The following is an 18,366-nucleotide window of genomic DNA, read 5'->3' as shown; positions in this document are numbered from 1 at the left end:
CTGGGTGGTGTAAACCTGGTCCAGTGTGTTATGTCCACATGTTGGTAAGTCTATGTGTTTGTGTAGCTTTGGAAACACCCTCTTTGGGTCTGCATGGTTGAAATCCCCAGCCAGGATGAGGAAGGCATCTGGATGGGCAGTCTGCTGCTCACTGATGTGTTGGTGCAGTTCATTATGCCTCGCTCCTGTTGTTTTCATTGGAGCTCGGAGGGATGTAAACAGCAACAAGCAGTATGGCTGTAAACTCCCTCGGGAGGTAAAAGGGTCGGCATTTTATGACCATAAACTCCACCAGTAGTGAGCAGTGTTTGCAGATCGCAACAGCGTCACGGCACCAGTCATTGTTGATGTAAACACAGAGTCCCCCGCCGCGTGTCTTACCTCCCTCAGCGAGAGCTCTGTCTGCTCGATAAAAGGTTAGCCGCTCGAGCTGAATGGTGTGGTCTGTTACGCTGTTGTTGAGCCAAGTTTCTGTGAACACATAAACACAGCACTCTCCCGCAGACCACCCGAAATTAAAAATATTGATTCATTTTCCCGTTTTAAATCCACACTCAAAACACACCTGTTTGGAATCACTTATCCTACTTGAGGTCAACTGGTCAGTCTGATTTTACACTAATTTGTTTTATCACTTCTTTATATTATTGTTTTTATCATATTGTGGTTTGATATTCCTTGTGATGTAAAGTGTCCTTGAGTGTCCTGAAAGGCGCTTTTAACAAATAAAATGTATTATTATTATTATTATTATTATTATTATTATTATTAAGTGAATAAAAAAGCTGCTTTTAATCCAGTATGTAACTGATCCTGATAGAAACTGTACAGAACGACTACATGAGAGTGTAAAGTGACAAATATTACTGAAGAGATCTCTCTGAAATATAGAGCTGAGTCCATTAACATTATGGGATTGTCATAAAATACAGAAGATTTGATTTAAATGTTGATGATCAAAGATATTGGAGGTAATACTGAGAAATAATTATTCAGTTTATATGAATGAAGATATCTAAAAGTGAGGGACACAAGGGTCAGATATTTATTTTCTTGTTGGTTTATTTTAAAGTAAAACCTTCATGCTCAACATCTGAAATCCACAAACATCTGACAACAACATCATCAATAAAATGAAATGAATTACATGACTTAATGATGAGAAATGACAAGAACAGGAGAAGAGAGCAAAACAACCCACTTCCAAAGTGTAGAAGAAGAAGAGCTGCAGGATTTATGTTGAAGAAACTCACAGAGTTCAAATCTGTGATTCAAAACCTCACGAAGAAGAAACAGAAGTTGTCATTGGTCACAATTTATAGTCTAAACTAGAGACGTAATATAATCAAACAGAGGAAGTTTGAACCTGTTGAATATAGAAAATAAATTAGAGTCACATGCAGTGAATATATTTAGCTCAGAGGTTTGTGATGTCACATTTTCAATATAATAATAATAATAATAATGAGGAGTTATATAGAAAATAACATTTTCAGTGATTAATAAAACTGATTCTGAAAAGTGAAATCATGACATTACGTTTTTCTTACAGTGACTCACTCTCTGAAGTATTTCTACACTGCTTCTTCTGGAGTCCCAAACTTCCCAGAGTTTGTGGCTGTTGGGATGGTCGATGACATTCAGATCGATCGATATGACAGCAACACCGGGAGAGAAGAACTCAAACAGGACTGGATGAGCAGAGTCACAGCAGATGATCCAGAGTACTTGGAGAGGAACACTCGGATCTATATGGGTGACCAGCACTCCTTCAAAGCCAACATTGAAGTTCTGAAGCAGCGCTTCAACCAAACTGGAGGTTTGTTTAAGTTTCACTTTCTGCTGATCAAATGTTGTTTATATTTTAATCCTGTATTTTAGCAAACAGATGTTACCACACACACACACACACACACACAGACTGTGTGATGGAGGCCTTTCTTGACTGAAACACACAGTCAGACTCAACAGAAACATCCCTGAGACTGAGAGTCCTGGATGCTGCCATCCTACACTGATCCAGTGTTTCTGTCCATCCCATAATAACCAGCAGAGATGATTAACACTTTATCTCCACTAGATTAGATCACAGCACGTCTACTGGACCGCCCACAGTGAGCTGCTCCATAATAACTCCACTGTAGGAACCTGTTTATCACAACAGTTTTCCAACACACAGCTGATGGAGGAACATTAGCGCCTGGTTTCTTAACGTGCGGCGCAGGACTGTAAATGGGACGCAGGCTGCTTCTGCTGGGTCCTCATATGAGAGGAGCAGCAGTATGTTTTAATAAACCTGTGAGACAGGACGACATGTAAATGTCTCATTCACATCAAAGGTTTAACAAGTTCAACAGCACGACTCTCCTGTCCTGACCACAGTGTGTCCATCCCATAATATACATCATATATAGTCGAGCTACAGATTAGATGACATTAACTTCAGTTGACCAAACTTGACCAAATTTTCTTAATAATTAAAGCAACAAACATACACATATAGTGATATTAAAAGTAAATGAATTGACACAGACTATAACATGTAGAAAAAGAATACACACAAAGAGGCTTAACATGGTACTAGAAGTGAGTGTATCAATATATCAGTCATGTCAGGACATATACTCTTTAGGGGGGGCAACTACAGTTTCAAGTACTCCAAGATAGGTCCCCACACACCACAAAATTTCTGTACATTACCAGATATCTCGAATCTCAGTTTTTCAATGTGTAGGATTCCTACCAGCTCCCTCAACCAGGCTTCAAACTTAGGTGATGAGTCAGATTTCCACACTCTCAAAATACATCTCTTTGCTATAACCTTTTTAAAGCAGTTTTAGGGTCAGGGTCCAAATTTACTTTAAGTACATGAGAATACCATCTGAAAATAGAGCACCAGAAATTTTGAATCTCAGGGCATAGCCAAAATTGGTGTGCAAGTGTGCTATCTGAGTTGTTGCACCTTTCACACAGGGGGGAAATTTGGGGAAATATTTTATGCTTAACTTAACCTTCGAATAAAGTAACCTGTGTATGACCTTAAACTGAATCAACTGGCATTGACTGGGCAATGGTGAATGTCGCTTAAAGCTTGTTTCCATATTTCATCTTGAATAGTGATGTTGAGATCAGCTTCCCACCTTTGTTTAAATTTAATATCAGGCTGTGCAAGTTTGTTGGAGAAAATACAAACCAATTTTGAAATCAAACCCTGTGCTTCTGGTGGGCCAAGTAAGAGCTTGAAGAGAGGGTTTTCTTCTAGGAGGGGGTCAGGGGATGAAATATTTTGTCTTTGTAATGACGTAACTGTAAATACCTAAAGAAGTCTGATATTTGGCAGGTCATATTTTTTTTGCAGTAGTTCAAATGAAAAGAGATGCTTATCAACATAAAGATCTTTAATGGACCCTATTCCTTTCCTGCTCCACTCCTTAAAGACTGCATCCGTGTTTGAAGGGGGAAAGGCGTGGTTACGCCACACAGGGGCATGCACTGATGTCTATGGAAGTTCACAAAATGTTCTGATCTGCGACCAAATTTTTTGAGCATTAGTTATTGTGTAGTGCTCTCCCTTACAATGTCATGGCCCATGCTCTGCTTTTATTTTAAGGTTCATGTCATGTTTCTTTGTTTACTTCCTGTGTTTTCCCACCCTTGTGATTGTCTGATTCTTTCCACCTGTGTGTCATTAGTGGTTCCCTTCTTGTGTATATAAGTCTGTGTCTTGTTTCCAGCAAGTAAAAAAGCCATTACAAAATGTTGGCTCCAGAAAAACGCCCCCACCAGTGATATCTTTGTTAATATAGTAAAACAACTACATGTCCTGGAACAAATTACATACTCAATCTGACTTCAAAAAGATCTGGGTAAGAAAGATGGCAGAAATGGACTGTTTATTTGGCCAATGAGTGTCTCTGTTGTAAATGTGACAATGTTATGTGTCTTAAATGTATGTGATGCACATAAAAGAAAATTTATCCTTTGGAGGTATTGACTATACCCCCGGACCCTGACTGTTTGTTCAGTTGTTATTTGCTTTTTGGAAAAAATGAAAATACTAATAAATAGTTTAAAAAAAACATAGTGATGGGCTTGATGACCTTATTTTCCCTTATAGTAATTGCCAATGGCTCAATGGCTAGAGCAAAAAGTAATGGTGAGAGGGAACACCCTTGACGGGTGCCCCTCTCAAGTGGAAAGGGATGTGATCTTTTTTGATGACAATAGAAGCAGTTAGATTTAAGTAGGCGTGGATTTAAGTGTGGCTTGTCTCAAGTTCAAAATAACGTGTACGTAAACGGGACAATTGATCGCTGACTTGTTTTGTTAAAATTGTGTTGTACTCATACTGAAGGTTAATAATTTCCTGCAGTGTTTGATTGTTATTACTTTGTTTATATTGTGTCTCCAGTTGAGATTGCTTGCTATCAATTTCAACTAATCTTGAGCTTCCTAATTTTTTGAAAGATGCCTCATAAGAGATAATATGCCCCCTCACAACCGCTTTAAATGTCTCCCACAAGTTCAAGTCTGAGGTATCAGAGGTATCATTCGTGACTAAAAAATCATCCAATTTACCTGACGAGTATTTACAGAAATCTGGATCATTAATTAAATAAGGAATCTCCAGTTCATTTGTTCATTCGCATTTGCCTATGTTGGTTGAAATCTAAATTTATACTAACTGGAGCATGATCTGAAACAACGATATTGTAATATTTAGTGTCCAGCACATTTGGTAGGAGCTTGGAATCTAACGAGAAAAAATAAATCATAAATAAATAAATGTTTAATGGAATCATGAAAGATAATTGATCATGAAAAGAATCATGAATGTGAACACTGAATATGAAGTAGAACCACATATTAGACAAACTCTGCTGTACTGACCACAGTATGTCCATCCCATAATATACAGTATATATAGTAGAACCACAGATTAGATTAGATGAACTCTGCTGGACTGACCACAGTGTGTCCATCCCATAATATACAGTATATATAGTAGAACCACAGATTAGATTAGATGAACTCTGCTGTACTGACCACAGTGTGTCCATCCCATAATATACAGTATATATAGTAGAACCACAGATTAGATTAGATGAACTCTGCTGGACTGACCACAGTGTGTCCATCCCATAATATACAGTATATATAGTAGAACCACAGATTAGATTAGATGAACTCTGCTGGATTGACCACAGTGTGTCCATCCCATAATATACAGTATATATAGTAGAACCACAGATTAGATTAGATTAACTGTGCTGGACTGACCACAGTGTGTCCATCCCATAATATACAGTATATATAGTAGAACCCCAGATTAGATTAGATGAACTCTGGTGGACTGACCACAGTGTGTCCATCCCATAATATACAGTATATATAGTAGAACCACAGATTAGATTAGATTAACTGTGCTGGACTGACCACAGTGTGTCCATCCCATAATATACAGTATATATAGTAGAACCACAGATTAGATTAGATGAACTCTGGTGGACTGACCACAGTGTGTTGGTTCATCCCATCAGCAGCATCAAGACAACATCTGCAGGTGGAAACAGCTGTTGGTTGTATTGAATGATTGACTGATGGATGGACCAATCAGGACACACAGACTGCCTCCCAGTCTCCATAATGGTCTTGATGGTCTCTGTTTTATTGTGACCAGTTGTAGTAACACTGTTGAACAGGACACCCTGTCCTGGCTGAGCAGGTGGAGTCTGGAGACTGATCCTGGACTGAAACTCTCCTTCAGCGGAAGCTTCCAGAGCCGCTTCAGGACAGTCGAGTCTGTAGTTTCTGACAGGAAGAGGATTTTGTCGGACCGATCCGCCGGCTGCGGGGTCTCAGTTGGTGTAACGTTCAGTCCGGGATCAGGTTTAATCTGTGTCTGCTCGTCAGGACTCCACCTCAGTGTGTGTGTCCCTGCAGCTCACATGAAGCCACACCACCTTCAACAGTGGAGATCAGCTGTTGGTGTCAGTGGAGTCAGTGTGGTAAAAACACAAAGAGGATATGAACTGTGTTAGGATCTCACTCTGTTTCCCAGCAGCCTCTCTGTCTCTCTCTGAGACGTCCACACCGTCCACATGACGAGTGGCTGTGAGTGTCTTTCATCGAGCCAATGACAGCAGGGGGTGTAGATCCTGTGTTTTGGTGTCTGTGGATCAGTGTGTGTCTGTGGTGAAGATGTGATCTCAACTGATGATGGATGATTGGACTGTGATCTCAGTCTGGTTTACTGTAGTCTCTGTCTGTCTCTCTCTCAGGTGTCCACATTTACCAGAGCATGTAGAATCACATGACCTGATGTCGTTTAATGGACACAACAACCTTCATATGTCTCTTGTGTTTTTAACCAACAGTCACGTTACAGTAAATATGAAGCAACATACAGAGACTCACTTTGTCTCAGTTCATTTCTCCTTCCCTCTATTTTCTCTGTCTTTCTCTCTGTGTCTTCCTCTGTCTCCTTCCTCAGTGTCTCTGACACTGGCTGTCCTCCTGCTCCCTTTCTAATCTGTCTCACCCTCCTCACCTGTCTTCATCTGTCTTCTTTCTCCTCTGTCCCTCCTTCTTTTCTCAGTTCCACTTCAGTCATGTTTACTTTCATTGCATACATATATATAGTGAATGCTGCTAAATCATGTAAAATAGATGGCATCAGACAGAATGATGATATTAATATGGAGTAAATCATAATGAAGAAGCTGTAAAGTGTCTTTCTCTTTACTCTGCAGAGCTCCCCTCAGTGTCTCTCCTCCAGAAGACTCCCTCCTCTCCAGTCAGCTGCCACGCTTCAGGTTTCTACCCTGACAGAGCCTCACTCGTCTGGAGGAAAGATGGAGAGGAGCTTCACGAGGGCGTGGACCTCGGAGAGACCCTCCCCAACCACGATGGAACCTTCCAGATGAGCGCTGACCTGAACCTTTCATCAGTCACACCTGAAGACTGGAACAGGTACAAATGTGTGTTTCATCTCCCTGGTGTGAAGGACGACGTCGTCACCAGACTGGACGAAGCAGCGATCAGGAGCAATGAAAGTAAGACTGAGATCAGAAGTTACATCATTGCTGCAGTGGTTGTTCTCGCTGTCGCCCTCATCGCTGCCGCTGGATTCATGATTTACAAAAAGAAGAATGGTGAGAGACTCAAACAGAGACAAGTTGTTTGTCAGTATTTTGATTTTAGACTTTGATGCTTTTATCCAGATTGCAAAAGTGAGACAAATTTAAATTGTCTGAGCATGAAAATGAGCTTCAAACAGCAGGAAGAGCTGCGAGGCTCAGAGCCACAGTGTGGTGATAATATGACGACAGCATGATGATGGAAGGAGAGGTGACGGGAACAGAAATAACACAAGATCTGAACAGAAGCTGGACGGGATTAATTGATCCGTTGGAAAGAAGCTGACAAAGTTTTCAGCTGTAAGAAGATGAATAATTTGTCATTTTTTCTTTTTATTTCAGCCAAACGCCCTCCATCTCGTAAGTGAAACCTCTTTTTATTCCGTTTCCTCTGACCTGACACACTCTCTGTAGATGAAATGGGCTTTCTGGATTCTGTGCTGAGGAACTTTTGTGGCAGTGTTGGCTGTTTGTTAAACACAGTGTGAGTTCACAGCAGGATGTGGGCTAACGACGTCTCTCTGACCTTACAGCTATAAGCAACCCTGAGGTCATGGTTGAACTGAATCCACAAGCCTGAAAGACAAACACAGCAGCAGCACCCTGAACACAGTGAGTCGCTTCATGTGGGACATGAATTTCACAGCTGTTGTTAAACAAGCTGCCTTAAAGTTTGTGTTAAAGAACTTTCTGTGATTGTTTCTTTATTCGCTGTGAGACTTCTGTGACTCTTTATAAAGGAAATATTTGACTTTCAGCTGTTTTATATGAAGTTCAATGAGATTAAGAAAAAGGTGCTTTCAGAAACCTTCACATCAGCAGGTCAGATAAAGTGTAACATTAAAAAGTCAAATATGAACCTTTAGACAAACAGGGACGCCAATTTCTTCAACTGGTGTTGAACATAGTGGTGTAGCAGCCAAATACTTGGCTTCCACAATGTCAACATTTCAATCAATCATTGATATTTTAAGTCTCAATGATTGAACAAAAATGTGTCTTTGTGGAATTGAACAACATTTGTGGTGAATGATGTTGTTTTTATTTTATGTATTTGATGTTTTTCTTTTTGTCTCTTTAGGTTTCTGGATAAATTTTGCAACAAGGAGCGCTGCCGCCACGTTCTCCTCCATAAACTGGGATTTCATTGGTTATTCATCCTCATATCATACAGTGATGGAATCAGGGTTGGGAATCTAGTCGTCGATGCTTATTGATCAGAATACAAAGAAAACAAAAAAAGTGGCTGACAGATATTTTACACATATGATCAAAGCAACATCTAAAAACATGCTCCGTAAACTGGACAGCCTCAGTTGGCTGTAGGCTCCAGTGTTAACGGCTCTCTGTCCTGCTGATCAACTGTCGTCCAGCTCTCGCCCTCTTGCTTTGACCCCAGTCCTCTGTGACTGGCTTTGACTCCAGTCCTCTGCGACTCTCTGCAGGATCAGCTGGATGGGAAATGGATGGATGCAGTTTCGTATCAATGTGGTGAATCTGTTATTTATTGAACATGTTTCCATCTGGTTACTGTTACATCTCTAAAAGCCACTTCTGTGCACATACATAATGTGATTTCCAGTTGTGTAAATAGTTTGTATATATGTATATTTATTTGAAACTGAAAACTTTTAAAGATTTTGTTGTTTTTCCAAGCTGGTTGAAGCTAATAAAAATTTATATTTTTGAGTCTTTTCTTAGCAAACCAGGAGTATCTTGTTGTTTTTTGTTTCATAATATCCAGTTTTAAGCTTCTCTGCACGCTGATAGAAATCTTCCTCTAAATATTTCCTGCTAGTTTTTAGGGAGGCGGAACATTTTTGTTTTAAAGATGAAAATAAATTAAAGAACGATGCTGAGACTCACTTCTTGTGTTGAGTTCAGCAGCTGAATGTCAAATAAAGTTGCCCTGATGTTTCTTTCCTTTTGTACTGTTACTCATGAATAAAATTCGCAATGCTTCAAATTTCTAGATATTTGCTTCCACATCTGTGACTGTAGCTACAATCATATGAACATATACATTTTTTCTGTCTTTTTGTTGGAAACTTTGTGATCTTGATTGAAATTAAGGACACGTGAGTTGCTGGATACGGACGACTCATCGTCTGAAATGGCAACTTGTTTTGTCACGTTTTCATCACAATTATATAAAAATACAAAAAAATGACACTGACAAAGACATTTTTACCCTGTTTGAATCAACTGATGTAACTTAAAAAAATAGTTTTTGTGCTCCATTTTCTGATTATCGGCATCTTCCTGTTGGTCTGTAGAAATGCAGAGAAAGCAGAAAATGCTGACAGATTAGAATTTTGTCAGTTTTAAATACTTAATAATCAGACGACAGGATCTTATTTGCATGACAAATTAATGTTTGATTTCCAGGATGTGACGACATTTCTTAATTTGTCAGGTATTTAATTCTTTAGATTAAAAAAAACATTCTAGCCTGATTATTTTATCTAGAAATGCAGTTTTTCATTTGAGCATCAGGAAATTTTACCCTGTGACCACATGCATTGAAATCATGATATAAAATGACAAACTGTGGTAAGATTTTCTCCATATCACCCACAACTATTGGTGCCATATTTGTTCAGTTGATAGTTGCACACAGGGAACAGATGCTGAAAAGCTTCTTCTGGCTTTCATGGTTTACAAAAAGAAGAAGAGCGCTGGGAGCACAGTGAGGGTCATGTTTTTTGACTTCTCCAGTGCTTTCAACACTACCCAACCATCACTGCTGAGGGGGAAGCTAGAGGGAGCTGGAGTAGACTGTCAGTGACAAACTGGACTGGACCACTAATGCAGGAAGGTCAGTACAGAAAGGGCCGTCTCCATCTGCCCTTTCTTCTCATCCTGCTGAGAAGACTTGAGCTTTCCATTGGCATTGTAATTTCTATAGTTTTTGTATAAAATGTTCATATACTGTGTATAGTTACTTTCTTATTTCGTATTTTGTAATCTGTATTTTTCAATGCCTTTGCTGTTGCTTTTTTTATTGATGCTGCCTGTAACGCCAATTTCACCCAGCTGGGGATTAATAAAGTTGATCTTATCTCATCTTATAAGAGTAAGAGACCAACACAGCAGGACTTCCTCCTGACTTTCGAAGTCCTTTGATTCCAGTCTTTGAATTGAGACTCTTCTTGTTCCAGTTTGCAGCATTTAAACAAGTGTTGGTTCACAGCTCACCACAGTCTAAAGCAGCCAGCGGTGAGCAGTGTAAGACTGTGTCATGATGATATGAGCCGAGCTTCATGTAATGTAATGTAATCCAAAACAACAAAAGGGTCACCGCACCATCATAATAGACTGAATATCATTTACATCTATGTAGTCAAACAGGTACAGTGCAACGAGGCTTTAAAGCTGCACTAATCGATGCTTTTATTTGTCAAAACTTCACAACAATCCAAGTTGTAACAGCAGATAAGTATACTTAGAGTCAGAGTCGACTGCTAAATGCTGCTTCTCTGCAGACACAGGCTGGAAATTAGCAGACGAGTGATGATTGGACACATGCAGCTCAAAGACGGCTCACACAGAGCCTCCGCACCATGAACTGTATTCAAATCTCTATTGAACCCCAAATGACAGTGTTTCAATCCACAGTGGATCTTTGCCTCATTAAAACTACACACCATGCTCACATAATGAACACAGTCTTCTTCACAATGACTCTGTTAATGATGATCAGTTCATCCAAATACAAGGAGGGACGATCCTGATGTTGACAGAAATCATGACTTGAAGTATGTGAATAGAAATATGTCCTTCTGTTACATGACAGTTCAACACATTCAAGGCGACTTTCTCTTTTTCTTTTGTGAGAGTCGAAGCAACAAGTGTAAGAACACAAAGTCACCATTGTGTTTGCCATCACATGATCAATGCTGTGGTTTGGCTGTAATACTGATCCACTGTAGCTACGCTTCACTGTTGGAATTATTTTGAGTTGGTGGTTGGATGATTTTAACCTGCTAAAGTTCATAATACAAATGCAGGTTTACATCCAGATTCTCACACATGCATCCAGATTCACGTTTTTACAGAAACAGATTCACACGTCCAAACATACATGAGTTTAAGATTTATTTTCCACTTTTGCAAATCAGTTTAAATATGTGTTGAATCTGTTAAAACCAAATCTTTAGTGTTTTCCTGAAGTCAAGCAAAGTAGATTCATGATTTCTGTCTTTTGCAGTGTTTAATGTGAAAGATTCTTACTTGTATATACAGTCGGCAGGTAAATGTGGGTTCAGGTTTTAATCAATTAATGATAACATCATTTTGAATAAATACATGAAGTAACGTGACACCTTTTCCTTCAGTTTTTTTTTGTATGACTGAATGTTACATGATATTGTACCTGGTTTACAGGTCAGGAACATCCAATATAACATACAGTTTGTAAATGCTGCTCTGACATATGTTAGCAGGTGTGTGATGTATACCTCCTCCTCTGTGACTGCACAGTAATATGAATAAACCTGATTCTGAGCTATCCACAGAGACTAAACGAAGTGGCTCCAGGTGTTCAGATGTTAAGATGTCAAATTAAAAAGAACAGGAAGGACAAGATCAGAAGAGCAACCTTGTGGCACGACTAAAGTAGAAATGCATCGGTAAAATGATAATCAAAGGACATAAATATAAAAAAGATAAATTCATCTGCACGAATCATTTTTAGAAGCAAGTTGTTTAACTTTTACATCTGGTGACATATTTTTGTTCTAATTGAAAAAGAAATTTGGCAGAAATACTCTGTGCTGTATTCACATATATAATCAGTGCATATGATGCATCAACCATTATTTCTTCAGTTCAGTTCAGTTAGTTCAACTTTGCCAGCTGCAACATTAAAGTGATGCTTACACATGAATTTATGAATATTAATACAGTTATATCATATATATGATAAAGGGTCATTCTGCATATCTTCTGGTCCTTGAAGTATATTTAGCTGTTAGCATTAGTTAGCCAGTACTTCTACTCATGTACAATTTGGAATGCAGGACTTTAACTTTGTACTTTCCTACACTGTTGTATTGGTACTGTTGGAGCCAAAATATGATTTCTTTGTTTTGATTATTGTGAGAATCAGTATGACTGTGTGGGTTTTCCTCCATAGGGAGTGGACAGCATATATACCTGTTAATTAATGAATGAAGTCAGGTGTGTAGTTTGGAGAGGGAAGCAGAACAGTTTTTGACCGTGCTAAAACGCCGTGTCAAGCAGGTGAATGGGTTTTCTGGTCGTATTGGTTATATCAAAGTATGTATGAACGGAACGATATCTTACCGGCAACTGATGACAATAAATGGATCATCATAAAAACGAGCAGAGACACTGTGTTTAATTTAAAGCCGCACGCGTCAGACTCAAGCCACCTAACTGCCACCTCAGTGACTACAGGTAAAGTCACTACAGGTACTTTTACATAAGTAGAAGATCTGAGTGCTTCTTCCACCGCTGTAGAGTTTATAGAACAGATACAGGTTGTTTTCCCAGATCATGTCCACAAACCAGAGTTTAACAGCAACATCCAGCTGAACATCTTCCTGACGTAGGTAACTCATATAGGCCTATATGACGTTTTACTGTAATATGAACAAAACTGTCCTTTAATCGTACTGTATTTAGGAAGTACTTCTAAAAGCCAAGTGCAAGAAATGTGGTTATTTGATCTGATTCTGGCCGATGTTTTAATGATCAAGTTGAGAAAGTTGTTCAGTCATGTTTCTTTTAACTTCATTTCGTAAATGAGATCCTTGTTATGCTTTGAGGAGTTGCACAGGGTTTTCCATGCCTTCATTCTTCCCTGTCTGGATGTTTGTGATGCCCTCTGCACAGGTATTCCTCAAGCTTCCCTCTGTGGCCTTCAAATGGTACAAAATGCTGCTGCTTGGATTGTGACCGGTTCAAGAAAACAGGATCACATAATCCAGTTGTGGCCTCCCTGCAGTGGCTTCCTCTTTAATTTCCACATTGATTTTAAAATGTTTATTGTTCACCTTAAAGGCTTTACATGACCAGGCCCCTAACGATACCAAAGATCTGCTCACCCCTTATGAGCCTGGGTGCCGTATTTGATCAGCTGATGGGGGCTTCCTGGTGGATCTCAGAGCTCGTCTGGTGACTGAGGGCGATCGGGCTTTTGCAGTCCGGGTCCCCAAACTCTGAAGTGACTCACCTGCTGAGATCAGGCTGGTTAAATCTGTCAGTGCTTTTAAATCTCCTCTGAAAACATTCTTTTTAAAAAGGCTTTTATCTCTGTGTGAATTTTTAATGAATTGATATTGTTGTTTTTATCTTTTCATGAAGCACATTGTAACATTGTTAAGGAAAGTGCAACATCAAGAAAGTTTATTGATATTATTAATATTATCAATCCTTTCCAAACCTGCCTCTGCTCATTTTTAGTTACGTGGTTTTAATGTGTAGCTGATGTCTGAATATTGTGTAAATTTATTGCTGAATTTGCGAGTCATCAATCTGACAAATCGTGACGTGAGACCTAGTTGAGGTCCAGAGACGTTCAGTTCATGATAAAATATCCCAAATATGAAAAAAGAATAGAGGCCTGCAGCAATATGACTGATGAAACTGATATTTCACTTAGTTGTGATGATAAAAACTTGTGAAGTACAGATGCATTCACATCTGTCTTTGAACATTTTAACTCTCGATGAAGCGTGAGGATTTGATCTGACTAAATTTACTCTGTGTTGAAACGTTTGATGTAAACAAAAGTTTGAACAGCGTCACAAAACGTAACTTTTTAATAATTGCTTTGCTGTTTTGTGCTGCTTGATGTAAACTTCCGGCTGTCGCACAAATAAATAATACTATAATAATAATAACAGCTACTTGTTGAAGTTGGTTAGTCAGACTGTCAACACATATTGCTGAGCACTGACACAGTGCTGACAATGTGTCTCCACCACAATAGATTAAACTGAGTGTTTTTCCCCTTTATATTTCCAGGAACTCCTCAGGAGGGCGCTGTTCACACTCAAACTGTTGTAGTTCACCACATTCACACCTGGAAGTTGCCCAGTACAATCACAGTGTGAACTGTCGGCCAGTGAGCAGAACCTGAGTGGGAGTAATTGTCATGTTCTCCACCTGGATTCATCCTGCTTCTCCAGCCTTTAGAGCTCCACGACCACAAGTTTTGTTTTCTTCCATCCCAGATGATGATTGGCTGTGAGGGACTTCCATTAAGCCAAAAGCAGCAGCAGGTACAGATCCTCTGTTCTGGAGTCTGTGGATCAGCGTGTCTCTGTAGTAAAGACCTGATCTGAACTGATAATAACTGACTGTCTCAGGTGTCCACATTGTCCAGAGGATGGACGGCTGTGAATGGGACGATGAGGCTGGAGAGGTTAAAGGTCATGATCAGTGTGGTTAGAACGGAGAGGACTTCACATGCAGGCGCTGACATGAATCAATCCAAAACGACAAGCTTTCAACAGCACAGTGAAGGGAGACAGTAACAAAGCTTTATTAGATTTGCTTTGAGTGGGTGAAGAAGGATTTGAATGATGGGAAGAGCTCTCTGCAGAGAACAGGTAGAGGCAGATGCTGATGTGGTTTCATGTCACATTACACACCTGTCACCGTCTTTCATTCTCTCTCTCCTTCCCCTCTTCCCTACCAGAAGCCCATTGTACCAAAAACTAGATATCGCTGCATCTTGTCTGTCTCTGCCTTTAACTTCTAGCGTTCACTTGATTTTTTCTGTATCTCTTTGTTCACTCTTTCTGATGTTGAGTGCTGTCACCACTATAACTGACAAGCAGCTATAATATGTTTGCCCATTATCTGTTTAGTTCACAAACCTTTCGCAGGTGTTGTCCTGTATTTATTTTAATTTCTGTGTGATTGCTATTTTGCTTCCTCTCACTCTGAAGCCTCTTTGATAGAATATCACTGCTTGTTCTTTGGCTTAAACACTACACAAACAGACTTATTCAGTAAATGGTCTCATTCACATTTGTTAAAGCAGATATCTGTCTCTATATTCGTCTCTGTTCTTTCTGTCAATTGTCTTCTGTCATCCTCCAAAAACAGTGCTGCAACCACAACTGAGTTTGCAACATGTCTGAATCTGCGCCAAAGGACCGAGGGCTGAGCCACATGTCACAATACATTTATGGGTTCACTGTGCATCTGAGTGTGTGAGCAAATAGGTTACAGCCGGAGCATTTTGTACCACAAACACGAAAGAAAACTTGACAATAACATCTGGCTGCTTGTACCTGTGATCACACTCAGCGTCACTGTTAGCTGTGGTCTGTCCATACAGCATGTAGCTGCTATTAGATGGCAGCGCTAACAAGACGATTAGCGCAAGTCCATTTGACTCTGTAACCAGGAGCTACAGCAGGACCTGAGTGGGTTGATGAGGTGTGAAGGCTGCTGAGGATTCTGTGCACATCAGAAGGGGGGTCTTGAGCATGTCTACATGATGCATTATTACATACAGTATGATTACAGCAGCCAGGAGAGTGACGGTATGGACCACAGGTGACTGATTACATCAACATTCAGTGGGTTAAAAAAAAACCTTTCAAATAATGAGAACAAACATGAGATTTAGTCCAAGTTTTAACATCTGTGTTACATTCAGTTTCATGAACCATTTGAGAGTATCTTTGTGGCACCACTGTGATCAGTCATTAGAGACACATCCTCAGGATAACAGTCATCTGTTGTATTGTATCAGCAGTCAACAGAGCAAAACGACATCAGACTGAAACAGCTCATAACCAGATGATTAAGTGTCTGGATCAATAAATTGATGGATACACTTCTGTTGTACTGTGCTGTAGTCGCAGGTCATGACATGAAAATCTTCTGCTCTAATCGCTGTCATGGTAACAAAAAGAAGAAAGGGGAGAAAGCCAAAAGAAAGATTTCCTCATTTGACAAATCCCCATCCCCCCATGATGTGGCAGGCGCTTGGTAGAGTCCAGTCGATCACTTCCTGTATTGAACAGCTCTGCTTCAGTGGGTGCATCTTTTGCTCAGGCCGGACGAGGGCTGCATCTCTATTCTCTTAAATTGCATCCACGTTTCCCTTCACTTGCGTCTTTTCCTTGCGTCTTAGTCATTCACTTAGATTTACATTATTAGAAAAAAGTCTCCAGCACCAGTAAATAAGTATGTAACACTTTTATTAATGCACATGAGGATTATTAAGTTCATTCTTGGCTGGATGTCTCTTCCCGGTGAACGGTTAGACATTTTCTGACCTGACCTTTATCAACCTCGCTGTGTCTTCTTTCCCTCTTCAGTGAGACAGACTTCAGAGCTGTCAGTGAAGGGAAACCTACAAGCCACGAAACACATTATTTCACTCAGATAACACGCAGAACAAGTGACGAGAGGCAGATGTGTTTGGTGACAGCTCTGTAAACATAACGTGATATTTAATAAGTAAGCGCTGTCGTCTATATGATCAAATATGTTCCACACATGCTCTGAGGCTGCTGTTAGTGAGATTTATGACATAACTAAACAGGTTGTGGATGAAAGATTTCCGGGAAGGATGCACCCATGTGTCCACACTCATGGCTCCTCCGAGATTCCTCCTCGGTCCTTGATCCTCTGAGCAGAAATAAGAGCTTCGGGACGACCGGGAAGATGGCGGACCACAAGTACTTCCGGATTGATCCAGGAGCGAGAAAACAACAATTAAGAGAATTGAGATGCACCCAAGATGTCCCTCCAGCAGCAGCCAACAGCAGCATAACTGAAGAATCAGAAATTACTTAACTTACTTAAAAACTTAACTAAGACAAACTAAAGCGTGACTGTTTAGAAGATGACTCAATGTGCTCGCTACAAATAGAAACTAACGTGCTGCCAGATATGCTCAATAAAAACAAGTATCATGAAACAAAAGCTGTGTGTCATCACTTGTCTGTTGCTGCTGTTTGTGCAAAGTGCATGTAACGTGCATGAGGTCAAAAGGTCAACAAACCAAATGCATGAATGAATAGTTGAGTGTGAACTCTAAAGAAAACTAAGGTGAGTGCAGGAGGGTTACCGACCTCTAAATCAGCTGTGTGGCAGCAGGTGCGCCCATCACACTCCTCCTCCTCTGCTTGGTTCACTCTGCTGTTGCTCGCTGTCTGTCTCCGGGGCTGCTGACCTACTGGGAGGTCAGTCAGCATCATGGGACACACCTGGGCCAGGTAAGACTCAGGAATATGAAGCCAGAGCAGCAGCCAGTGCTCAGGTAGATCTCCTCGCTGCACAACTGTGTGTTGTTCTTTTTTGTTTCAACAGAACAACATCCATACAGCACATCTTCACTCATCCACTGGCTACACTACTGACTTTACAGATTCCTCCCATCTGTTTACTGGTTTTTGATCATTTTACTGTAAATAAATGATTTCATTGAGTTTACCTGTGTGTCTCTGTAACCCAGCCTTAATTTCAGCCAGTTCAGGCTGTTATACTGTTTGTTGAATAGGGAATGTCTCTTTAATTTTTTTTTACAACAACACCATAATACGGCTGTTTTACGACCGCCACTGTTTGGTTTGTGACAACGTTACTGGTGGGATCGCGGGCTTATACAGTCCTTGCTGCGGCAGGATATAGTTGTGCTCTACACCCCCTTGCCTCATATCGTATGATGACATGAGACTTTTTCACTAGGTGAGACTGATCCTGTTCCCCTGGGGCTATTGGGGAGAAGAACTTCTGGCTTCTGTCACGCCACCTCCTGGACTTCTTTCAGAGTTGCAGGCAACCCCCCCTTCATACTTTATAGAGCTCTATAAAAATTTTGTTTTGTTTCTTTGCTGGCCAGCGCTCTTTTTTTTTTTTCTGTTAAAGACTCTTAAAGTACACCCTTGGATTTGAAGAGACTCCTGATTGAAGACCAACCGTTATTTTTTTGGACTGAGAAAACTGCACTTATAAACAAGTGTATTAAGAAATAAGTTTCCTTTCAGGTTCGGATTTAATGCATTTTATTTGGAATTGTGATGAGGTTAGATGAACTTCAGTCCAGTAATTTTATAAATAAACTGGATTGATAGTAAACTGCTATCAGACTCTGAGTACACTCTGTTTATTGGTTACATCTCCTGTTTCTGTCCCTGTCTAAGAGCTGGGCTGTGACACTGACTTTATTCTAAACTGATTTTATTACATGACACTTAATTTGATAAATACATGTGACCTGAGTCATGGATTA

General features: G+C 40.0%; 1 protein-coding gene across 1 annotated transcript in view; it reads left to right on the top strand.

Annotated features, from left to right (window-relative positions):
• Positions 1–18,366, top strand: part of LOC121619467 (H-2 class I histocompatibility antigen, Q9 alpha chain-like) — a 32,351-nt gene that overhangs the window by 3,777 nt on the left and 10,208 nt on the right. The window contains exon 2 of the mRNA XM_041955206.1: positions 1,553–1,819. Within this exon, the coding sequence (XP_041811140.1) occupies positions 1,553–1,819 (267 nt within the window). The remainder of the gene's footprint in view (positions 1–1,552; positions 1,820–18,366) is intronic.

This window comes from Chelmon rostratus, chromosome 16 (genome assembly GCF_017976325.1).
Source record: "Chelmon rostratus isolate fCheRos1 chromosome 16, fCheRos1.pri, whole genome shotgun sequence".
Classification (NCBI taxonomy): domain Eukaryota; kingdom Metazoa; phylum Chordata; class Actinopteri; order Chaetodontiformes; family Chaetodontidae; genus Chelmon; species Chelmon rostratus.
This window is presented reverse-complemented; position numbering and strand designations above follow the sequence as displayed.